This window comes from Panicum hallii, chromosome 1, assembly GCF_002211085.1.
Source record: "Panicum hallii strain FIL2 chromosome 1, PHallii_v3.1, whole genome shotgun sequence".
NCBI classification, from domain to species: domain Eukaryota; kingdom Viridiplantae; phylum Streptophyta; class Magnoliopsida; order Poales; family Poaceae; genus Panicum; species Panicum hallii.
In genome coordinates, this window is record NC_038042.1 from 44,865,496 (window position 1) to 44,891,598 (window position 26,103).

Consider the following 26,103-nt stretch of genomic DNA (forward strand, 5'->3'; position numbering starts at 1 on the left):
GAAAATATATACTTATAGTAACAAAGGGTGAAAATGGTTATCTTGAAACCCATATAACTAATTTGAAAAACTATATGCAACCAGTTTGGGGAAACCAAGAGTCATACATTGGAAGGTCAAAGGTCACCCACACCACTGTGACAGTGATCCTTATGGCATCAAGCACTGGCTGAGAGCAGAAACCTGGACAAATACAATAATGCATCATCATTAATCATTAAGTAGGATATGTATCAGACAATTATAAAAAATATCATAAATAGGTACACTAAGCATGATTGACCTGGTGCTGCAGGTAGTACTTTTTTCAAGGGTACCTGCTGCTTGGTGCCCTACAAGCATCATTTGAGATTATTCATCTATGCATTGAAGAACAAGTCTACATTGCCTATTGCCCGGTATAAAGACCATTACAAAATGTCCATACCATAAGTTTACATAATTCCAGGAGAAAAATATTAGAGGTTTAAGCTTACTTTTCAAATCTAATTGGTGTTTTTGATATTTTCTACCACAGTTTATGACTTGCCTTTGGTTATATGATCACTGGCACACTATCTCTATCTTCTTTCGCTTTTCCTGTAAAACTATAGGGCAGTTGCAATGTACAGTTTTGTTGTTTCCTTTCATGAGAAAAGAATAAAAGCTGAGAGTATATAATGGTTGTCTAAATCAGATCACAAATAATTAACTTTATCAACTGTTAACATATGGCAAGACTAACAGGTAGAATCTATAAAATTTGGCTGCAAAAGCTACACATTTTCTGATAAAAACACAGTCCTATCGAGGCAAGCCATGGGCGCTTGAATCACCGACCTCACCACCACCCAGGAGATGTGGAGCTATCAGTAAGCAATTTATTCATACAAGATTGAGATAACATTCACACCAAAAATATGCCAAAAATTATAGTGTTAATACCAGTAAACTATTTATTTGCCTAGCATCAAGACCCCATATTGCTATTGTACTGAGCCCTAAAGAACCGAGATTTTGGGGAGCTTCAATCAAAGAAGCACGGCGAACATCATCACCTACTGATTTTTCTCTGAAGAAACAAACTGCACACAACAAAGATAAGCAAAAAATCCCCCCAAAGGCTATGCATTGCTGCTGTAGGGCAGGCATAGTGTGATAAGAAATAAGAACACACAGCCCATCTACACATGTGCAGAGGCTATGCATTGCTGCTCTAGGGCCATCTACACCATGAGTTCTTTTAAGTGACATTATCAAAGAATCAACTCAACCGCCTTGACAGTTAATTGTTTAAAATTATAGCATAGCTTTTACTGATTGATTGATGGTCTGAAATTATAGCTACCTTTTACCAACCGATGGTTTATTAAGATTCTTATTTAAATAAATTAAAAATAGTTGTAATTAACATATAGTACAAAGATACACTCGGACGATGTCCCAAATTACATAAGGCAAAAGACCATGGGAGCCTTTTGAAATTGCATACATACCTCAATGATTATGATCAGTAGCAGTTGCACAATATCAATCCAACAAATATTTATGTTTATGTTTATAACTATACGAGCACATGCCTAGATAAGGTGCTCACAATAATTTAAACTACAAAATAGGCACAAAGAGGAATTAAAAACCTGTGCTTAGCTTGAGGACGTCTTCAATCATCCACTCATTCTTGCCTACTTGCAGATAGAAAGCAAGCCAACAACTAAGCAGCAGGACCAATCTCAATTGTCAGATAATATAGAGACATTTGAAACCAATCAATCTCCATCCTGATGTAAAGAGCCATTTTGATCAAACAAAATGAAAGCTGAAAGAGAACGACAATATAAGCTATGGTTGTAGAAATTGCCATGTGGACCAAATAGCAAAATATTATAAATTGAATTGCAGGAAAACATGTTTCACTCGCAAATAGGCTGAGAGTCTTATATAAAATATAAAGGTTCAAATTGACAAGATTCTAACCTTTGAGAACCTCCAAAAGTGCACTTGATATGATTTTCATGGAGTCCACATATACACTGCACGTGTCTTTAATCAATCACTATTTTACATTGTGATAGTCTACATTCCACTATTGCTAATATGCAGTGTTAATTATCACATAGAAAATAGCCTAAGCAGATCAGATAAGCACAACCAATGGCATTAAGAACTTTTCAAGATGAATAAGAATTAGGACTCATATGATTGCTTATCTTCATCAAATTGAGTTTCAGTAGTAGTATCCCAAGTTTGTTTACCTGCCAAAAAAAAAAGATAGTTTGTTAAATCACAGTACTTTCATCTGTGAGTTAAATTTATGTTTTCCCTAACACCAGATGGTCCTAAATTCTTCGAGCAAGGTGGGGATTTCTAAGTAGAGCTCCATACAAATACAATCTATAAATCTTTAGTCATATGAATCCTAGCACAAGGTGATCAGGACATATAGATCAAGACACATGGATCACAAATCAAAGCAACACGGATCCTACCTGAACCAAAATGGACGGACCAGGAGGTAATGGGGTCAACGTCGATGATTACTACTACCCTCGCCAAGGTCGCCTTGCTAATTGTGCAACTTGTGCCAGCATCTCCAAGGAAGCCCTGTCTCCAGATCGATGGTGACGACGCCGGGCACGATCCATATCTTGTCAGCATCCACGAGGAACCCCTGCTCCAGAATCGGTAGCCACCATCTTTGTGGATCCATCCTCCGCCGCAGCCTTGAGGTGCAGTGCGCGGAGACGGAGAGGAGGGTGGCCGGAGGCAGGGTGGAGCGAGGGAGCGAGGGGGAGGGTGGCTAGGAGGGGTGGTGTCGTTGTGCGGCGTCCCGAGGGCCGCACTTTGGGGCGGAGCAGCGGGGCCTAGCGCGCGACAGCGCCGCGGGGTGCAGCGCGTGAAGATGGAGAGGAGGGTGGCCGGCGGTGGGGCGGAGCGAGGGAGCGAGGGGGAGGACGGCGCCGTTGTATCGCGAACTCTCGAGGAAAGGCAGGGGTGGCTAGGGTTGGGACGGAGGGGTGGAGAGGGTGCGGGGTGTGAGGCGTGGATTGCACCGGGACGAGCCGCTAACCGTGGATGCAATGAAGGATTGATTGGACGGCGCAAGATGATTAGCGGCGGTCTATTAGCGCGGAGGTCGCACGGAGGCACACCACGGAAGAAAACACCCCTCTTACTCTCTCTTTTTAGTAGTAGAGATATGTGTGCGCTTGGTACATGAGAACGAAGTTAATAACAGGCGAGGAAGCGATAACAAGGTCGAGGAATACTTAATTAATCATTTAGCCAGCCCACATGCTATTCTACATTTTAGATGTATTAGCTACATCTAACTAATTACTGAATAATTTTTCAGTAATAACCAACCGCTGCGCGTGATTACTGGCATCCTTTTACTGAATGTGATTTTGTAATACGGCAACTCGGTTCAATAATTTCTAGTCAGTTCGTTCAGTAATTTCACTGATGTGTGTAGAATAAACACTACGCCTAAGGTATGGAATTGTATTACCGTTTGGCTAGTATCTATTTTATATTTTTTAGGAAATTATCTATTCCATATTACGTGAAATATAGATATGTTAGTACCTGCATCTCATAGAGAATGCAATTTAGCATTCAGAAAAATCCCACGCTACACGGATTGCTTGTGGCAGATTGTTGATTGATTATTAGAAGGTTACTTGATTAATTGTATATGGGAGGCACCAAGCTTATTTTAATGCACTACCAATCTGTCAGGAAAAACTTGCAATCACAATTTTTTACGAGACAGATTGAGAAGATAAGTCTAAGAATTAGTTTCATAGCTTGAACCACACTTGAGCACTCGTCATATTCCACCATTACTTGCAACAACCTGCAGCGATCGATCACTTGGGAAAGAGCGGCAGGCACCGCGTCTCGTTCCGGTTCTGACCTGTGAGACCGTGGAGAAGCGCCGCCTCATCCCCAGCCGCGGATTAGAATTAGGAAGACGGGATCCCTTGCCTCGGCCGGCTTTCCGCATAGAGACCTACCCTGCTCTACTTTAACCGAAAGAGACGAGGGGACAAGTGCTTATCCTGCCCTGGACGTGTATTTAAGGCAGGTTTAGCGCCAGTAGGTGAGAAGACAGTTTTTGGCGTGCATCCAGGTGGGGCTGGTGGTTGGGTTGTCACTTTGTTTTTAGTGCTGGAGTCAAAATGTCCTAATCTTCCATTATATATCCTCCTATAGTTAAGAGAAAGGGCGGATTAATAACCATAGATAGATGTTGGGATCACTATGCAAGAGAGGTGGACAACTTAAAGATGCACACAACCATTACTTACTTTTAGAACGTGGACATTGCATTGGGATATCGAAACCATTATATATCCATTGCAATCGTGCAGTGGAAAAGCCGTAGTCAATGTTGTATTATGTTTCAAACCAAGAGCGGTGTTTAGGAGAGGACAATAACACGACCTCCAACATTACAATTTCTTGGTCATTTAGTGAAAATTATTTTTTTGTTAAAATATTATACCATTCTAAATAGCGAGAATTGTATGTCATAAAGTGTTTTCATGATAAACCTAGTAACTCAACTAACTGTGTGTTGTGAATCCATGATGGATAAGCAGCAGCACCGTTGCGGATGAGTGCCAATTGTTCGCTCGAGCTATGTATCACATTATTCGGCTAGGCCTGACCTGACCTAATCCTACAATATGAAACACGATGATAAATGATAAATATATATATATATACACATGTTGGTTGAGAGAAATCCGAGAGAGAGAGAGAGAGAGAGAGAGAGAGAGAGAGAGAGAGAGAGAGAGACGTATAGGTGGATAGGAGCACGTACAAGACGATGGCGTTGCGCTTTCCGGACCACACACACGGGTCACGCTCACGCCGATGCGTACGCTTCCAACTAGGACGAGGCATGAGCGTCACGCGGGGTTGATTACCCCGTCCCGCACGGAATGCTAAACTTGCCAGCCGCCTGATCAGGACCTGCCGAGCGCCCAAGAGCCGGAGGGTGATCAATTATACACGCTAGCTGAACGGAACGGCGTCACGCCGGAAGCGTTCCCACGCGCACGCGGATGCTGCTGCTGCCGCCGCCCCCCGCGGCAGAACGCTGCTTCTTTTCCGCCACCGAAAACCTTGCGTGGTGCGGTTCAGAACACTTCATTTTATCCTTCTTCTCCTTTTCATTTCAGGCTTACTTCGTATGCGTTTGCGACCACAACATCAGTCTGAATTTTACGGCCGGTCTGGATTCTACAGGGACGTCAATGTGAGCTTTTCACGGTCCTTTTCTTTTAACCTGGTTGAGACTTGCTTGCTCCAGTGGACGGCAGGGGAGTTCGTCACTGCACTAGTTTTCTCGGTCCGTGCTGTGCTGGACTGCTGGCGTACAAAGAGTACAGCATAATCTAGCCACAGTACTACTACTGAATGGCTGGTTCATCCAGCATATATAATACAATCTCAAAAGTCACTGTCGATGGGCAACTTCATTTTTGTTCAACAAAAACAAGGAAGAAAGACGAGGAGGGACTTTCAGGGGAATGGCGTTTCTCGGAGGCCGGTGGCCGGACATGGCGTCCTTTTCTCTCCCGCCCTTTATTCGCGGCCTTTCTTGACCCGACGCTGCACCGCACGGCAGCATCTCAGCAACAATAAACAAAGCTGCCTGCGGGAATGTTCATTGTTCTTCGCGCGCAGCTGCTCCTAACCTGACGCTCATGTGCCTCCCAGATGCTGCATGCATATCTTTACCACGATGTCGAGATGGTTCACCGGTGCTCCTTTTTTCTAATCCTAACCGGGTATGCTTCGGTTCACATCACAAACCTAGGAGCAAGGCATACTGAAAGGAGGCAGCAGCTGTTTGCATCCTAAGAGCTAAACTTTAGCCCCGTCACGTAAAAAAGTCACTTAGAAGTATTAAATAAAATTGGTCTATTTTTTCTCACAGATAGGTGCTAATTCGTGAGACGAATTTAATGAGCCTAATTAATCCATAATTTGCAACAGTGATGCTACAGTAACCATCCGCTGATCGTGGATTAATATAGCTTATTAGATTCGTCTCGCAAATTAGCTCAGGAGTTCTGCAATTAATTTTATAATTAGACTTTCTTTAATACTTTTAAATGATAAGATTCTTTTTTTAATATACCAGAACTAAAGTTTAGCCCTCAGAAACCAAACACCCTGAAAGCCACAACTCGCATTTTTCCCAACCCTTTGTTTCTAATTGGTCAGTAATACTTAGTATTATCTTGACAGCTCTGGTGGATCAATCTTCTTTGTAAGTAGATAAATAGAGGAATGGAAAAGGAGCAGCTCTGGATCAACCAACCTGCTGGTCCAACCCAAGAAACACAAAGAGTCAAAAGGGTGGTGAGTCTGTCCAGCTCGGATGGATGGATGCGAAGACGATGGCGATCAAACGCGAGGGATAGGGATAATCCTAAAAAATCCGCGCGGGTGACAGTGTGCGCGGGCGGCACCAGCAACGAGGCTGTGGATAGCGGGCAGCATCTTTGATCTTTATTCCGATAGGTTCATGTGTGTGGGGGCCGAGCCAGCCGAGCCCACCCCCATGCTGCCTGCCCATCAGCCATCGCCATCCATGATCCATGCACAGCAGGACAGGCACAGTAGTGAGTCGTGACGGTGGGAGAGAGAAGGAAAGGAAGGGAGGAGTAGGAAAGGGAGGTGGTGAGGCACGGTGTCAGATGCCTTTCCCTGGGCTCGCTCAATGAGTGGGCCGGCGAAATTATGCAAACCTGACACAGCTTCCTGCCATTTTTTAATATATACACAAATATTATGCTTGCACTGTATACCGTCAGCAGCAGTGCAGGTCAGGGCTCGCAACAGAGGAAATGAGCCCCCGGTTCCCCTGTTGGGACGCCCCGGCCCTGCTGTCTGGTCCCCCGGTGGCCCAGCATGACATGACATATCCACACTAATCTCACCGCTGCTCACTTGCATTGCGTTGCATCGGTACAGAGTAGCTAGCACTGAGCCTATGAATGGAGGCTAATTCGCAACATGAATCCACTAAATCTAATTAATCCATAATTTGATAATGTTATGCTATAATAAATATGAGCTAATGATGGATTAATTAAGCTTAATAGATTCATCTTGTGATTAGTCTCCATCTGTGCAATTGGTTTACAGTTAGTTCATGTTTAGTCCTTTTAATTATCATCCAAATATCTGACTAAAAATTACTCATGCACAGCCAAGAAAGGGCGTGTGAGCTCAGCAGATTACTGAACGCCAGGGCCGCAGGCTGCAGAAAGAAATGAGCCTGCAGAAAGAAATGATGCGGTTGATTGCAGAGGGGGGAAGGGGGGCGGGGGTTTGAGCCGATCGATGTGACGTGGTGCTCATGCTAGGAGCACATCAATCGGTTGCTGGATTAGCATAAGGTACGATGGAGTTGGGCTGCTTCTGCTTGGACGGCAACATTGAATCGTGTCCGGCCTCTTTTCATGTCCGGTCGTCAGGGCGTGACCTGACCCGCACCGCGCCACTGAAAAAAAAGTTCGGTCAGGCTACTAGGTACGGAGAGCCATCAAGCGACCCTGTTGAGCAATAAGTATAACGTAATTAACCTTTTCTGATTGGTCAGTTTGGCTACTGCAAGGTGTAGCATTGGCACGATTGCAAGCGTGCTCCTGGCACTCCAGCGAATCGTGCGGGGGACAGGTACTCGGAGAAAACAGAGGTGCTGACACGGAACGGCGCGGGTTTCACTGTACCTGCCAAGACCATGCTACAGGCAGCTATCTCGGCTAGGTTAAAGAAGACGAAAGGAGCGGGTACCAGCTCGTGCGTAGCCTTTCTTTCTCACGGAGGTGTTGTATTGCCAGAGGTGAAAAGTTTTCATTTGCGTGGCTAAGTTTGGTACTCTCTTGTGACACCCGAAGATTCCATCCACAAGCCTCCTTCGAAACAAACCACCCCAGCTTAGGTTAAGTCGATGACCCTGAGGGAACCTGTCAAGATCTCGTGGATGCGCGTGAGCTCCCGGCCGGCTGGTTTACAAAGAGCTAGCACTGCAAGCCACCCACGGCTGTCAGCTTTGCAAGGTCCAGACTGACGTGCACGAAACAGTAGCCGGCTCGCCGTCTCGCGGAACAGTCCTGTCTACCCCTGCACGGCAGTGTGCGCCTACTTGGCCACGCGCAGCAGCCGTAACGGGCACAGCGGAGGAAGCGTAAACGGACGCGGCACGCGACCGGTCGCGCGTCACGGGGGCGTCATCCGGCCCGCCCGCCCGGCCGGCAAGTGGGCCCACCGGACCGTAACGTGCGGCCGCGTCGCCCGTCGCGTACGCTGCACACCACGCCGTCGCGCGCCGTCCATACGCTAGGGGCTACTACTACTACTACAAGGCCGCGGTGAGCCGTGGTAGGCTGGCGAGGGGTATCCTTTCAGCGCGGTGCGGAAAGACACGCGAGCCCTTCCCGCGCGCGCACCCGGCGTCGGGAGGCGCGGAATCCCCTGCGAGTGACCCCGAGGGTTTTCGGGCCTCCTCACCCCGCGCCCAGGATTTCGATCCCTCCGAATCTTCCGCGCGCGCCTGCCCCCACCCCACGCGCGCGGCGCCTAACCCACGTGGCTGCGCGGCGGGGCCCGGAGGGAGGGGAGCCAGTAGGAAGGAAGAGGAAGGGGAGGGGGCGTGAGCGCGAGGGAAGGATGCTGCTGCGGGGACGGGTGGGTCTTTATCCTCGGCGGGGGGTCGGGTCCGTCCGTCCGGCCGTCGTCGTCCTGACGCACGCTGGGACAGGTCCGGTTCGGGGTTCGCACCCCCCCCGGCGGCCGTTCGACTTCGAACTGGGAGGCGCGGTAAATGACGGGGCCCGGCTGGGATCCTCTGCGGCCCGTCGCGCTCCTGCCGCGGTCGGTCTTTGGGTTCAGCCCGCACTGCCTCGTGTTGCTTCGGGGCAGACGCGCGCTACAGTCCCTTGGTGATCTTCTCTGCACTCGCGTTCCATGGGTTAAACAGCTAGGTAGCTAGCTTCGCTGCCGGCATAGCTTATCATCAGACTTTTTTTTTACGACGTTGGCATCATCAGCGTTTGGTAAATACAGTGTGTATGTAGCATGTCGATAGATAGTACTGCTCGTTTGTTTCCCTGAACCACCGAAGCACAAGGAAGAACGTACGAGTGTACATGGAGGGGCATTAATTATTCTTCTCATCTTCTCAAAAGAAACATGGCACGGTGGATCCTAACCAACAACATGTAGGAAGGGCAATTGCGTACTAATTGTAGCAAGGTGTGGTGGAAGAGGTTACCAGGAGATTAGATGTCATGATCCCTTAGAACCTCATAGCTACGAGAAAGGCAGTGCCACAGCCCTTTTAGGAAACATGCTTTTTGCGCAAAACTTGTGTGCTAAGTAACTTATTCCATTTGGTACTCGTTTTCATTATGGCAGGACATTCTATTTCCAGCCACAGTGGTAGCAAAAGATGCACGCTTCATGACATTAGCGTTGAACATAACCACCTCCAGTGCTAAAAAAGATGAGATGAAGTATGCCATTGTTCAATCATCAGCGCATGATGAACAGCATGTTTGTAGATCATTTTGTGTTTAGCAAGAGGTCCAAGAAAGAACATTTATATGGATCAGCGATAGTTAGTTTCTCATCCAGAGTAGTGTAAGATAATAAGAGACCACAAGCAACACACGGGAATAGAAAAAAGAATGGACAAAGAAGTTACCAAAAGATAAGATGTGATAAATATCCTAAGAAAACGTGATAACAAAAAAAAATGTAGGATCATATTCCGCTCTAGTCAATACACTTGTTGCGCAATAAATTGGTGAAAACCTACAAAATTTAGTGGCCCAAGAACCTTATCCCATCCGATACTCAAGACGATACGGCTGGACATCTCTAATTTTACCCACGACTACAGCTGAGCGTGCTCCGTAGAAGACCGTCAATCAATGACTGAGGGACGCATCAATTTGAGGAAATATTCCAGCCACTATCAAAGGCCAAAAAGGATATTGCCATGCATGGTGCTCTTAATGCAACTTTTAATACAATAAGTAGAGCCTATCTATCGTTCAATCCCAAACTGTTTGCGAATAAAATAGATCGCCCAATCCTAAGCTGGGTTTAGGGGGGTTAAAAGTATCGTCAACCAAAGCCGGCAATCGAAATGGGAAAAAAGCAACCCAATCCAACCAGAGAAGAGAACCATCTAAATCTCCGGCGCAAGCAACTCGACTCGAGGCCCGCCCGAGGCCGATCGATCGATGCCTTGTCCTAACCAACTCAGCCCAAATCCGTCGCCTCCCCCAAACTCCCACCACCCAAATTTAAACCCACCTCCCTCCCCCGCACCGCCCTCTCCCCACGCTCCCACTGCCACCCTGGACCCACCTCCGTCTCAACCCACTGACAGGTCAACCCGTCCATGCGTGGGCCGCATTTGTCAGCGAGTGAGGTAGGGCAAGGCCCGGGGCCGGCGCGTGCGCCGCGGTCCCGTGCTCCGCGGTTGCGGTCACCGGGCGTCACCGCTGGGTACGGTATAAAACGTGCGCCCCCCTGTCTCGCCGCCCGCATTCGGGGTAGGTAGTTGTTGTTCCCCTGTCCCTGAGGCCCGCGTCTCTGCTTCGTCTCACCACCCACCACCACCTCGCCGGGACCCCTCGCCGGAGCCAGCGAGCCTCCGGCGAAGAACTCCGGCGGGCACACCACAAGGGGGCGGAGCGGGGCGACGTGGGCGAGCGCCGGAATGGGGGCCAGCGGCCGGGGGCGGGCCGTCGTCGTCGTCGTCGTCGCCGCTGGTGTCGCGTCGCTCTAGGGTTAGGTAGGTGTTCGTAGCTTTCTCCTTCCCTCGCCCCCGCGGGCGGGGCTCCGCAGCCCAGGCATCGCATTGGGGTCCCCGGCCGCCCGTCGGGCCGCGTGATCCACCCGTGCTTGAGCTCGGAGAGGGGCCCGGCTGCGGGGCATGGGGGCATCTCTTCCGCTTGCTGCCGCCGCTTGCGAATTAGGCCCCAGCTTTTCGCTCTGAGGAAGAGGAGGTGGCCGCAGGCGCCGATCTGGTGAGCACTCGCTCGCTTCCTGCTGTTTTCGTGGCTGCTCTCGCTTGGGGATGTTTGAATTTTGGGAAATTTCGGAAGCTCGCCTTGTTTTCTTGCTTGTTTTCTGTGATCTGAGCTTGAATTCGGGGGGCGGCAAGGTAATTTGGCTTGGGCGGCGCGGAATTCTTCGTTTTGTTTTTGCGGTTTCTTTGATCACAGGATACTTGCGTGTTTGGGGCTCGTGGAGCCCGAGGCGCATTAAATTCCACATCTTCTGTGCTGTTTTATAGGGGAAATTAAACATTTCCAGCACAGCTTCTGGGATTCCCACTCTGATTTGTCAAATCTACTGGTTCTGGTTCAAAAGTGGTATTGACTTTCGAAGCTTGCACGAACTAAATTCCACATTTTTTCTGCCGCCCCTTGGGCTCGGTTGTTGCCCCGAATTTCCGCCCGCAAAATCGCTCTGATTTATCATGTTTGCCCCCCGACGCTTCATCATTTCTGCAAAATTTGACCAATTTTGCCTTGATCCCGTGCAATCGTGCTACTTTTCTGTTGTCAGGGTATTGTGTCTTAACACTTTACATGGTCTTGGCTCCTGCAGGATGCCATCTCAAATTATGGATCAGAGGCGCCACCTCTCCCAGTTCAGCAATCCCACCATGGCTGCGTCCTCCTTCTCTGAGGAGCTTCGCCTTCCAACAGAGGTAATCATCTGCAATTGCAAAATTGCTGATCCAGTTCCTATTTTTCCATTTTTGGCTTGTTTAGTATGGCCAATGATGACTTATTTGAGTTCTTCATGTTTGACACCTTTCATTTTGTCGCCTGATTATTGTTCTTGACTATGGCATTTACTAATTGTTGATCTATATTTGCAGAGGCAGGTCGGATTTTGGAAGCCAGAGTCATTGCCTCATCACATTGGTTAGTATTGTTTTGATGCAGTCTCCCTTAGCTTTTTTCTCATGTACGTGTTAAGTATGCCTTTTAGCTGCAAAATTCACATGTTATTGGGGGCATTTTGTGAATTTAACGAGTCGCAACTTTTTATGCATGACTAAATAACAGATAAGGATTGGAATGCTTTCCTACCGACACACAAAGAATTTGTTTGCATGTGATGGATGTGATTTTAGCCTAGCACAACTGGCTTGAGATTAAAAGGTTTTGTTGTTCTTGCTGTGATGGATATGATTTATTGCAAGATTCATTTGTTTTCTTTCTATATTTAGGTCAACATTGTTTTTTGTTCACCTTGGTTTGCCAAAGATAGTTGACAAATGTGCTGTACATGTTATCCCCTGATAAGCAGTTGGTTGCTGCTAACTTTTCCTTTTATTATTCATTTTTTTCTTTGGCACTGGTGTCAGTCTCTATTTGTTTGTATCGTGATGGCTCGTGCAATTTGTTGTTCATTATCATGATGCCTTCTCAAAACGAGATATTTCTATTGTTTCCAGGAAGCAAGTCAGTAGCATCATCTCCAATTGAAAAGCCCCAACCTATTGGGACAAAAACTGTGGGTCGAGTAGATCTACAAGCATATAAGCTGAGGGAACAGAAGGCTGCATTTAGCCTTGAGCACAAGATTTTTGGTCAAGAGAGACATGTTAACTTGCCACCATCTCTGTGGAGAGCTGATCAAGACCCTAACCGCCAATCTGATTCATCTTTATTTCTTGATGGAAGGAGGACTAATCCAAATGAGGCATACAACGAGAATGGGCTTTTCTCAAGCTCTCTATCTGAAATTTTTGATAAAAAACGTGAGACACTTTACTTTAGCACTTGTATTTACTTATTTTGTTTTCTCGAATACGCAAGAGAACTGTCTATCATTGCATTAAGAAGAGCAAAACTTTTACGAGACACCACACCAATTGATTACGGCAATTGATTGGACTGTGCGAACCTGAACCACAAGAACTGTTCACTTTGTTATAGCTAAGGCAATGAATTGTATCACATCTATTGGCAATTGTACCATTCCATAGCATCATTTCTGTATGGTTGCCTCCTTGAATTTAAGAGAAAGGAATAAAAAGTACAGCGAAGGATATGAGCGAGTATGAAAGGGAAGAAAAAAAATGAAAAGACTTTCCATCTTAGTTTTTGTTTTGAAAGAATCCTGCTTACTTTACCCGCTTTCTTTGGCCAAAAGAATCCTTTCACTCTAGTTTAGTAATTGTTATTCTTTTACTTTGCTGGTACATCTTGTGCAGGAATCAAGCAGTCAGACACTCTAATTCAAGCATTGCTATCATAGTAAGCAATATATTGTTCCTATTTATTGCTTTCTAACCAGTTCTTCAATCTGCAGTGAGACTGGGATCCAAGAATGTCCTTGTACGCCAGCCTGTTGAAAAGGTTGATCCAACTCATGTTGATGATGAGCCCTTTGAATTAACAGAGGAAATTGAGGCCCAAATAATAGGAAACATACTTCCTGATGACGATGACCTGCTATCAGGTGTTATTGATGAAGTTGGGTACACAGCCCATGCTAACAATGGTGATGATGTTGATGATGATATATTCTACACTGGCGGCGGGATGGAACTGGAAATCGATGAAAATAAAAAAATTACGGAGCCTAATGGTGGAGCTATTGAGGGTCTTGGGTTGCTAAATTGCACATTGAATGGTGAACATCCTTATGGGGAACACCCTTCCAGAACTCTTTTTGTCCGGAACATTAATAGCAATGTTGAGGATTCTGAATTGAAGCTCCTATTTGAGGTTTGTTCCTTTTTTCCAATTTTTGCTCAACCTATTATTCTTGCAGACCATATTTGTTTCTCAAAGCCATTTACTCTTTCTCCACAGCGTTACGGAGACATCAATAATCTTTACACTGCCTGTAAACATCGCGGTTTTGTGATGATATCTTACTATGACATAAGGTCAGCACGAAATGCCATGAGGGCACTTCAGAACAAGCCACTCAGGCGTAGAAAACTTGACATACATTACTCCATTCCGAAGGTATTCACAAGTTTTTGTCTTCCTGGCTTGATTTGGAGACATAATTTTGCCCTTGATAACAAGAATGCCATTCGTTGGGCTTGTGCTAATTGTTACTTTTTTTCCCCTTAGGACAATCCTTCGGAGAAGGATATTAACCAGGGAATGCTTGTAGTATTTAATGTTGACCCATCTGTAACAATTGATGATATCCACCAGATATTTAGCGACTATGGTGAAATCAAGGAGGTATGCTATGCTCTAACATCAACTTACTCGTGCTCCATATTGACTAGAACTATAATGTCTTTAATTTTAATTGCAGATTCGCGATGCTCCGCAAAAGGGTCATCACAAAATTATAGAATTTTACGATGTCAGAGCAGCCGAAGCTGCTGTTCGTGCTCTAAACAGGAGCGATCTTGCTGGCAAGAAAATAAAATTGGAGACCAGCCGTCTGGGTGGTACTAGACGGTATGTCTTAAAATGTCAAACCATAATGTTCTGAATCATATTTCATTATCCGTTCTTATTACTTTCAACAGTTCATATTCAATCATTGCCCATTTGATTGCATTTTGAGTGACCCCCCACCCCGTTTTTTCTTCAACATGCTGAATGATTCTTGCTTAGGCATAACTGACACTCATTCTGTATTACGGTACCACTGAGGATAGTATTCACGTTCCTTATATGCTAAGTGGATAAGTGGATTTTCGTTTTCTTTTGTCAAGAGGAAAATCTCTTCTAGGAGATGTAAACATGTGTTGCTTCCTTTTCTGTGTATGGGCTCTTATGTTCTAATAAAAACATATTTCTGTTATATTTAGGTGTGTTGGTATAAAATGCGCGTTAGTGATTTAATTTGTCCAGAAAAATAGCAATTATTATATGATGTAGTGTTCTAGTCCTGGTTCCATTGTACAAACTTTCGAACATGGTGGTATGATTACATTGGATTTAGTCACTGCTCTAACCCTGATTTTAATGTTGTTTTATAACAGCTTAATGCAGCACACGTCTCCAGAGCTTGGGCAGGAAGAATTTGGTGTATGCAAACTGGGCAGTCCAAGCACAAATAGCCCTCCAATGCCTTCATTAGGTATGTCATTTCTTTTTTTGTCTTATTATATGCTTATCTTTAGCTGAATTTCCTGACATGGAGGCTTACTCTACATGGTTCGTCAAATATGGCAGCAATGACATCTTCTGGCCGTGAAAATGGTAGTATTCATGGTTTGCATTCTGGACTTCTCACATCCATGAGCCCATTCAGAGAGGCATCTTTTCCGGGCCTATCCTCTACCATTCCACAGAGCCTGTCCTCTCCCATTGGAATTTCATCTGCTGCTACTCATAGTAACCAGGCTTCCCTGGCTGAGCTCAGCCACTCACTTGGTCGGATGAATGGGCAGATGAATTATGGTTTTCAAGGCATGGGTGCTCTACATCCCCATTCCCTGCCTGAAGTTCACAATGGAGCAACTAATGGCGTCCCTTACAATATAAACACCATGGCACCAGGTGGTATCAATAGCAACTCGAGAACAGCTGAAGCAGTGGACAGCAGACATCTTCATAAAGTGGGTTCTGGCAACCTCAATGGTCATTCGTTTGATCGTGCTGGTGAAGGAGGTAAATTTCCATCCTAATATCCATTGTTTAATGGCGCCACTAGGATTTATCACACTTTTATGTCTCAACCCATTCTCTCTCAATTCCATCCCTTCAGCATTGCGTTTTGTAATAATAAAGCTGATAGGTTTATCAGGATTTGAAAGCAATACTGTGAAAACATGATCAATTAATGTATGTTGTTTAACCACTCTCTGCATGGATTTTTTGCAGCTCTAGGATTTTCAAGAAGTGGAAGTGGTCCTCTCCGTGGTCACCAGTTAATGTGGAATAATTCAAATAACTTCCACCGTCATCCAAACTCTCCTGTGCTGTGGCAAAATCCAGGATCATATGTAAACAACGTTCCATCTCGCCCCCCTGCACAAATGCATGGAGTTCCAAGAGCACCATCGCACATGCTTGAGAGTGTTGTTCCCATGCATCATCACCATGTGGGCTCTGCGCCAGCAATCAATCCATCACTATGGGACAGGCGGCATGGCTATGCAGGGGAATTGACAGAGGCATCAAGCTTTCATCCTGGCAGTGTTGGGAGCATGGGATTTCCTGGTAGTCCTCAGCTTCATGGTCTGGAGCTAAATAGCATATTTTCTCACACTGCTGGAAATCGCATGGATCCAACTGTGTCTCCAGCTCAGATTGGTGCACCATCTCCTCAGCAGAGGGGTCCTATGTTCCATGGAAGGAACCCTATGGTTCCCCTTCCGTCATTTGATTCACCTGGTGAGCGGATGAGAAGCCGGAGAAATGACTCAGGTGCTAATCAGTCTGATAATAAACGGCAGTACGAGCTTGATGTTGACCGCATTATGCGGGGGGAAGACTCACGAACAACACTGATGATAAAGAATATCCCAAATAAGTAAGTTTTTAAGATGACCTAATTTTATTACATTTATGTTCCATCTCAACAATATTTGTTGTTCTAATTGCCTCATCTGGGTTTCAGGTACACCTCAAAGATGCTCTTGGCTGCTATTGATGAAAGTCATAAGGGAACTTACGATTTTATTTACTTGCCGATTGATTTTAAGGTACTTTGAGTCTAATTCATATGCAACCTTGCTTCGTATTCTATCATACTGTGCTTGCCTGTTCATGTTACTAAATGAGATGTATCTCCTACTTTTCAGAATAAATGTAACGTTGGCTATGCTTTCATCAACATGACCAATCCTCAGCATATCATTCCGTTTTATCAGGTGAGAGAAAATTACCGAATGGGCTAAGTTCTGTTCTAGTGTACTGCTTCTAGACAATAATGGCTATTTTAGCCATTGGTCAATTTATACGGCTTGCCAAATTCATACTTTGATAAAATATGAAGCTTGAATATCAACATGCCATCCTGAGCTATTTTATCTTCCTTTTCAGACTTTTAATGGCAAAAAGTGGGAAAAATTTAACAGTGAGAAGGTGGCATCACTCGCTTATGCCAGAATCCAAGGGAAAACAGCCTTGATTGCTCATTTCCAGAACTCTAGTTTGATGAATGAGGACAAGCGCTGCCGCCCCATACTCTTCCACTCTGATGGTCCTAATGCAGGAGATCAGGTATGTTTTTTTTCTTTCCTACCTTGTTTTTTTCCTGGTTATTTTCCCTGCCCATCTTCATTGTTCTCCAGTTACATTATGTATTGCTGCCATGTGACAAGTTTTTTCTCTATACCATCCTTGTCATCTGCATATACCTTCATGGCTGCTAAACACAGTCATGTTTTGTGCAAATAAAAAAGAGGGAGGTAAACACCATATGCCATTTGCTGAATTAACTTTATGGTAGTGACTCCACAATTATAGAAAATGGAAATATCTGTGGTTGCCTTATCGTCTTCATTTTCGTATTGTGCACCAATGAGCAAAGATACATTTCACATGTGGGGTGAGCATTCTTTGCACGCCATATCTTGGTCACTGTTTTCTTCGTATTGTAAAGCAAGCTTGGTACGTAGTTTGCAACCATACCATTCTTATTTGGTCTCAGCATCTTCCTTATAATTTCAGAACTTGCACTATAATTGTCCCTGCTATGCTTGTAAGCATATGATTACGATTTTGACATTTTGTCGTGATCATCTCTCTCAGGAACCATTCCCTATGGGTACAAATATCCGTGCCAGGTCTGGGAGATCCCGAACTTCCTCTGGTGAAGAAAATAACCATGATGTCCAGACAGCCTTGACCAATGGTGACACTTCTTCCAATGGAGTTGACAGTTCAGGCCCCAGCAAGGATGCTGAGTAACTGAGCCACAGCTTGCTGGATCGCTAACCAAAATGGCCCCAAGCTATAACTTTTTGCAACCTGAATTTGAGTTACTAGTTTTTGCCCCTTTTCCATTTTGGTTTTGGTTGGTACATCCCTGATCTGTATTTATTAACTTCCATGATGTGGGGTCACCGAAGACTTAGATTGCTGCAAAAATTTTGTCTCTGGTGGGAAGCTATATGCAAGAGGGTGCTACTGGTTTCCCCAGAAGCTGTTAACCTGAAGGCCGAGGAAGGTGAAAGGCGCAGGGAGAGCCTCCAGATTTTGGTCGCTGTAAGAATTAACCCCATGTTGTACAGCAGGTCCCAGTAACTTGTGCTGAGGGGAGAGCGGAGACGACATTCTCATCAATTTTTAGTGGTGGTGTGTGTGTGGAGAGGAAGAGTCTTGCCTGCATTTTCTTTTGGAACCTTCTCTTGTGCCTTCACCTGTGTTGCATTTCGAGTCGAGGGCTCCTCTTAAGTTGTGTGCAGAGGAGCTCGATTTTGTTAACCGGAACAGACGCCTGTGCGTCTGGGTTGACCCCTGTCTCTTTGGCTTCACGGCACTGTCACCGTATTTATCAACCTTATGTACATCTACATCTATATAGTATGAGTTTTTCTGTCATCTATTCTGTGGCTGTCGTCCAACAAGGGCTTATATCTATTACCAACGTGCCTTTTGTGATGTCATACTTGCGCTGTGTGTAAACCCGCTAATGAACCTTGTCCTTGTTTGTAAAAAAGCTTGAGAATGCAAATTCTATAAGTGTGCAAATTTGTAAAAAGCCTGAGAATGCAAATTCTGTAAGTGTGCAAATTTGTAAAAAGCCTGAGAATGCAAATCCTTTAGGTGTGCAACCCTCGTTCAAATCTTTGGGAGTGCAAACAAATATGTAAGGTGATTTCATAAATCGCAGCTCTTTGGCTTCGCTTAAGTAACTATCCCAAGGCTACAGCAGTGACACACAGGAAGACTATCAAAGTGGACATGTGACTTGTATCGGAGGCCACACATAAACCTACGATTTGGAAAGCGGATAGCTCTAGGCGGCGAAGGCATGGCTTCACCACATCCTAAATCTCTCGCAACCTATTTTCAGTTAAACTACATGTGCAGGGCAAACAACAGAAACATAACCACAAGACACCCATAGCTAGATAGTTGCACACGGATCATATATGAAATGACTGCATCTATAATTCACAAATGCAATTGCAGGGAAATGTGGTACTGCATCCGACTGTACGCACATGAAAACCATACAGACCAGAACAAGTTTCCACGCCAGAATCATACAGGTTCATCTTCCATTTGTATTGCAATATCAGGCCAAACAACGTCTGAGGTGGTCATACAAGTTCAGCCAGAAAACATAATGACAAGCTGAGAGCAGCCAGATAACATAATGATAGGCTGAGAGCTAGAGAAGATAGGGAAATAATTACAAAGGGAACAGAATAGAAACACAAGCTCGTCGGAACAGAACTAATCATACAAGAAAATACACAAGAATGATTTAATCTCTATATACACAATAATATTATGAGGCAAAATTATCTCAAGAAGCTAGGTAATAGAATGTGATCACAATTCATGAAAGAACCAACGTAATAAGTCTAGACTTTAACTGCGCTATATCACAAACAACGTTCTCATCCTTGTCAGAGTTTTCAGACAAGGGAGGAGCAGCTACTGATCATCCTATTGGCACCAGCAGTTATCTCGTCAGTGTATGCCTATTTCTCCATCTATCTCTTTAAAAACTCGGGGTGGGTGGGTGGGGGTGTGGCGGGTGGGGGGACCTCTTACGCATGCCCCTGCCCTACCCAGCTAGAGACCCGTTCGCCCATCTCTCTCTCACTCAGTGTTGCTCATCATACTGGTGGGCAGCAGTCGGACTCATTTGAATTCTCACTAGTGGGGCTCTACCGGGGCAATCTGTTCTTCACCTGATTTGGGACCTCAAGCTGCCAGCCTTCCTTATAGATCCAAATCCAAAAATCTGAAAAAGGGTGGCAGCATGGTGGCATCCATGATGAGAGATGAATGCCCTTCCAGGCTCTCACGGTGCATATGGGGCACTGTCATTCTCCAATTATGCCTATGGCCATATTGCTGGACTACGCCCCTAGCTGCGCTGCCCTGCAGCAACGTCAATGGACACCATGCCAGAAAATCCATCTCTTGGGATACAAAGTAGACCCCCAGGTGCTCCAACCCACGATTAGAATCAATTTCAGAAATTGGGAACTCTATTTTGTAAGGGCAAGACCAGGCCTCATTATCATCATCTTCACTTTGCAGCAAGCCAGCAACCATATGTTCACTGAACTCATTGTTTCACTGCCCACTGCCATTTCCAGGCCGCCATTCACCGGCTCAAATACTTGATAGGCAAACAGCCTTTCCACTTCAGGTGTGTGTAAGAGCATGAATTTTTCTTTTTGCGTGTCAAAGGCCACCAGAAAATTTCTGCTTGGCTGGGAGACATGAACTGGCAATAGCCGGTGAAGCTTCCCATTAACCATTAACCACATTTCCTATATTCAATAGAAATACAATGCTGCTTAAGCTCCCATCACAATCCAATACTACCAATCAGAAAAAGGCATATGAATAGTATATGGACTCAAACCTGGTGATTCACATGAGGCACTATTACTCAGAAATTCAGAATGCAGGCAGGGCTAGTTGCGGCCAGCCGCAAACCCGCAAAGCTTGCCGCAAACGATTTTTTGGGTTCGAGGCTGCCTACAAGCTTGATCATGCGTGCAACAAATAGTTTGCGGACTTTATGGATGGACACTATCTCCTGCATGGATAGGGAGCTGCCTTGCTTGCCCACTACTACTCCATAAGGTTGACTAAACAAGTAATAACAAGCATAGTTGCTAGAAAATACAATAAAAACTGAAAAACAATAGAATTAGTTCAGAACAGCTGTGTCCTTCTATAGTCAAACCAGTATATATTACATCAATTTATCATGGATAAAAAAGAATCCACCCGAAGTCAAAATAGATTTCACAGCTCGTATAAAAACCCACCCGAATTCAACAACATGCTTATATCCCTAGAACTCCTTCCATGAAAGAAATATTAAGACAAAACTGCTGCGGATGCCACTTCATGATCCAATCTTCATCTTCATGATCAGTGGTGGAGGTCCCTCATCGACTTCACCACAAGCACGTTGATGTCCCTAAAGTAACCAGTCTAAACACAAAGGCAGACTTGGCTCTTTGTGCTAAGTCGGCATTTTCCACACGGTTCCTAGCCCTGTCAGAAGGGAGGAGGTTCCTGATGAGTTTTGTGGTAAGCGAATTGTACAGATAAAAATACTTCAAAAAGATAGTTCAGTAAAATGTTAAATGCTGCCATGAAAAATGAAATTATGATTCTTCCTTTGAATACCTCAAAGCAGTGATTTCTATTCCTAGGACATTATTTCTCTTCAAATGTTGATTAATCTCTCCAAGTTTGTACTCCTTAGATAACACAATATGACTGGCAGTTCTCAGAATATATTGTGAACGGTAGTGCAATAACCAACAGCCCTTAAAATGAGCATTGTCTCAACTCCATTTGTTTTATAAACTTGGCTGTACACGAACCCGTTGTCAAATGTGTGCATACTCCTTTATGTGTGCAAACGTGAATGTTTTATCAGAAATAATAAAAAATAGGATTTCTTCATAATTTTCTAAGGTTTTATGCATAACAAGTATATCAACATGCTAAAGTGATATATTATTGCAGGTGGGATTTTTCATCAACGCCAAACAGATTTCATTAAATAATAAGCGGAAAAAACACAGAATCAAAATAATGGCTCTACAACATGAATGAAACCAACAATGTTACCGCTGCCACCACATACGCAGAGCACCCTCAGCTTTGACAGAAGGGTCCCTACCGTCAGTAGAGAAACGACGCCAGCTCTGCAAAAACATGCACTATGGTTAAAGACTAAAGCAAATAAAAAATAAATGATGGAATCCTAACCAGAACATTCACATCCATTTCGAAACAGTTTTGCATGTCAAAGATGATGATAGATAAATTATTTAAAAATTAAACCTATCATGCTACAACCTTGTGTTATTCGTGGTAAAAAATATTTCACCTCTATACAATCTCATGATTGTGTTAAACTCTATAAGAATGAAGACAACCCATTGAGATAAAATGGGAAAATGGTGTAGTCCCCAAGTCATGAGATGGTTAACCAAGTGAAACTGAAAACAGAAAAACTTGAAACAACAATATTAGGGCCACCACAAAGACAACTCCCGCTCCTGTTGGTGGAATTGTCACAAGGAGGTGTATCAAGTGTCAAAAGTGTCAACATACAGTGGACGCCAAAGGGCCACAACGTTAAGGATGCACCAACTACTTCAGCAAAAACACATTTTGCAACTAGATGTAATCCACACGCCACAGAATTAAGCAGCAGGAAGAATGGTTTAAAAACGAGACTAACATCTGCATCGTTCAAAATTCGGACTTGATTATCATGTCAAGTCGAAATTACTTTGAGAGCTACACAACTGATAAAATGAGCCTAGTTAGCTCTCAAGACAAGTGCCAACACAACGCACTCCACTAAAGCCCAAAATACCGCAATGGTTGAGACTCGATCCAATATACAATCCCCAAGCAAAGAAAAACACCACAGAGCCGATCAAGGTAATCGGTACCAAATGTCATATAAAATATGAATCAAATTCCATTTTACCCAGCTGAAAGTCATCAGACATCAGAAGATCATTTGCACTAACTAAAGTTGTCAGATTGGAACATCACACCCATAGCAATAAATTCAGTGCACTTGTCCTTTCATAAGCCTTGAGGAACAGCCTCCCACTGTTCGAGGACTAAAACAGGCCCTATGAATGAAGCATAGGTCAAGGGATGGGAGAGCGCGTGGTTAACTCTAACGAAACCCCATGTATTGAAAAAGGTGAGAGTGATGGACCAATAAGGGTGTATTTGGATAGTGGTGGTTAGCTCCCATGTATTGCAACTGATAGGAAGTAATTGAACAAGAGGGGATTACTTGCTAAAAATAATAAAAAATATTGAAGATACTAGTTTGTCCGAACTAACCCTAAAGAGCAAAAATTCCAGATTAAAAATTTACTTGCGCAAAAGAACGGCCTATCGAGGGATTGTTTGCATAAACAGCGCAAGATTACTGATCAGATTTGAGGGTTGGTTTACGCATGGATGCTTAGGTTTTCACATGGTTTACACATGGATTCTCTCAACATATGCAAAGATCAAAGCTTTTATTCCACCAAAACTAAACACTTGAGATGTGACGTCTCCTCACCTCAAGGTTCCGGACGGAGCGGCGTCACCACGGGGCAGAAAACTTGGTGTATCTCCCGCCCTCTTCCACGCATAGACGCGTTTGCCGAGGATCCAGATGACCTGCAAAGACGGCGGCCGAGCATCGTCAAGCCCGATCTCATCGCCGCCATCCCAATCCCTTCTCGTTCGCTCTCGCGTGGAAGCCAAAATACGACTAGGCCTTTTGGTGGGCGGGTTCCTTTGTGTTTAGGCTTCAGGCTAAGCCTTGCGAGATTGCCTCTGTTTACGTAGAAGTAGAACGTGGCCCGCCCGCCCGTAGCTCGGTTCGGTTCCCTCATCCACACGTTCTCCCACGAAAATCGATCTTGAACCGCTTGTTTTCTCTCCTTTGAAAAAAAAGAGACAATAAAAATAAATGCTGCCTTTCTTTTTAAGACATACACGTACAACACGCGTTCCTTTCACTCTTACTAAAACATACACGCAATCCTAGTCCTATGAGCATATTCAAAAGATTGAACCGTCAAATTTCAAGATTAACGAAGTCACCGCAGGTGTATCGCTATTGACGGGCACGTTGCTTACAAAGAATAACGCTGATTAAATTTTAGAATAAATATAGAAAAATACGAGCACCCATACGAGTCGAGTACTCGAACCCAGAGGTGTCAGCTAACCTTACCAGTTGAGCTCGCTCAGTTCGCAAATAAATATTGCCCTTATAATGAGACTGCAATATCTAAGGTATGGTAAGGTAAGATAGAGGTATATTTTCTGCACATATATATCACTTTCCGAGATGTCCGTCCTATACGCTCCTATAAAAACCACGATTGTTACCTGTTTCTTTTACAATGAGAATTTCCTAGTAGAGCCCTGTACAAATTACTCTGCATGGCGCATATCTATGCGTTGAGCCTTATCAAGGTGTGCATCCTTATGAAATCTGGTCCTTCAAAGCAAACTATTTTCTATGCATTATCTCTGAGTGCTAGAATTTTCATGTTTGATTATGCTGAATTCTACTTTATGATGAAATCTTGATTTTATCCACATCATTGGTAACAAATAATGTGTTCTTCCAATTTTTCATCTTCATATTCCTACAGATAGAGACATGGGAGCTAGATAAGAATAAAGAAGTGAAAAAATCTTTGAAAAAATGAGGGAAAAAGATTAAAAATAGGATAAAGATATAATAAAATTACCTCATATGTCATAGTTCAAGGCATTCAACGAGTAAGAACACAAGGAGACTGTTGTTCCTTTACGGCATCATCAGTGGCGTATCGACATATTATTAGAAAAAGATGCCACATAAGTATTGTAAAGACTTCAGTAGGGAGTGTCATCGCACAGTTACCAAGACTGTGAACTAGGTAACCGAGCCGGGGGAGTGTTATGGTGATGACACTCCTCTCACGTCCCATGAAACTCTCGCTCCTCTATTTTCGTAATGACTCTACCATATCAGCAAATTTAATGCTCATAACACTATTATGACACTTCCGTTAAGATTGGCCTAAGTATTTGCTTGAGTCGAATCCTAGTCCAAACCGAGATATGGGTCCCACACTCCAATAAATGAAACACAAGAGAAAGGAAAATGGCTTAGCAGGTGGGACTGGTTCATTTTTATTTGGCAGGAATCAACTTTCAAAGACAAATTCGACAGCACCGCCCCCCCCCCCCTCCCCCCGCGCCCGATGGTCTGCTTTCTCCGGTGGTGAATCCGACTCATGCATGCACAGGGCTGGATGAAGATTCGCTTTCAGCTTCTCACAGGAGAAGCCCTTAACATAACATCCTAGTGGACATATTGTACCCCTAATACAATCAAATGGGCTACTGCTTGTGCTTTCCTTGATGCTGATGAGCTTCGCTCACTTCTTAAGCACACCGTTCCTAAAGCTCTTAGGTATTAGAATTTTTTTGCATAGAGTTGGCAAAAGAGTTCATAAAAGATTGAGCTCAATGTCACATGATCATTTTACTTTCACAAAATAATTGGTGTTGGATGTAGAAATCATAGATAGCATGTCTTTTATGTTTATCATTTTATCAAAATATTATAATGCTTATCTCTAAAATCCAATTACCCTTTTTCCTAGTTTCAAGGATATCCGAATGAATGGTTTCAGAACATCGACTCATCATGCATTCAAAACATCGGATCTAAGGGAACCAAAAAAAACTTATGTCACTACCTTCAGATTTGTATTACACGTTCATCAAGATGAAGGCATCGTTATGGTGTGCATACAAACCAAAGTAACCGAATGGCTCATATTGTGGCAGGAACGTAGAACAGGTTTGGTGCACCAAATCATAAGAAATTCTATCGGACATTGTCTAAAATTGAAAAAGATTCTTGACATAGGTGAATTAATTTGCTAGGCATCCGCAACGGGCAAATTGACTACCGTTCCTTTGTATTATGAAGTCAAGTAAAAGCCTTAATTCCAGCCAAATTTATAATATTTTCTAAAGAATAAAATGGGTGCTAAGTTACAAGTATTTTTGCAGACTAGGGTTCCAATCCTAACAGCATGGATCAGGGGTGGAGCCAGGAACCAGTCAAGCCCCGGGCTGAACAAGCTAATAAACGCTTGGCTTCTTGCTAGCTTTCATAGTTTATCAATTTCTAAATTCCATGTAGCACTACGTTGCATGCGCATGACCCGGGCTGCAGCATGGGCCCGGCTCCGCCACTGGCATGGACACCCTTATTTTTCTATTATATATGCTTTCAGCGTTGCCGCCTTACAACTAAAGAGTCTTATCCTCCTTGAGCATATTCATGTCAATTACTTGTGTGCGAAGTAAAAACTTGATGGACCTTTGAGGCACAGATTGCCTCATGGCACCTGGGTGGCGCCATACAGTGCTAGTTCTTTCT

At 44.2% G+C, this 26,103-nt stretch overlaps 1 protein-coding gene and 1 long non-coding RNA gene across 2 annotated transcripts; one reads left to right on the forward strand and one right to left on the reverse strand.

Moving 5' to 3' along the window:
* Positions 1-10,579: 10,579 nt before the first annotated feature.
* LOC112880423 (protein MEI2-like 4) lies at positions 10,580-18,516 on the forward strand. The gene is made up of 15 exons (XM_025945044.1): positions 10,580-11,048; positions 11,635-11,737; positions 11,912-11,957; positions 12,494-12,799; positions 13,354-13,772; positions 13,860-14,018; positions 14,130-14,246; positions 14,323-14,471; positions 15,002-15,099; positions 15,195-15,632; positions 15,846-16,497; positions 16,585-16,669; positions 16,769-16,837; positions 17,010-17,189; positions 17,721-18,516. The coding sequence occupies exons 2-15, from the start codon at positions 11,636-11,638 to the stop codon at positions 17,877-17,879; spliced, it is 2,979 nt and encodes a 992-aa protein (XP_025800829.1). The 5' UTR covers positions 10,580-11,048; position 11,635; the 3' UTR covers positions 17,880-18,516.
* A 2,318-nt stretch (positions 18,517-20,834) lies between these two features.
* LOC112880429 lies at positions 20,835-23,491 on the reverse strand. Its single transcript, XR_003226321.1, has 3 exons — positions 23,224-23,491; positions 21,753-21,829; positions 20,835-21,167 (listed from the first exon to the last, which is right to left on the reverse strand). It is a non-coding gene; the product is annotated as an uncharacterized LOC112880429 (long non-coding RNA).
* Positions 23,492-26,103: the final 2,612 nt, after the last annotated feature.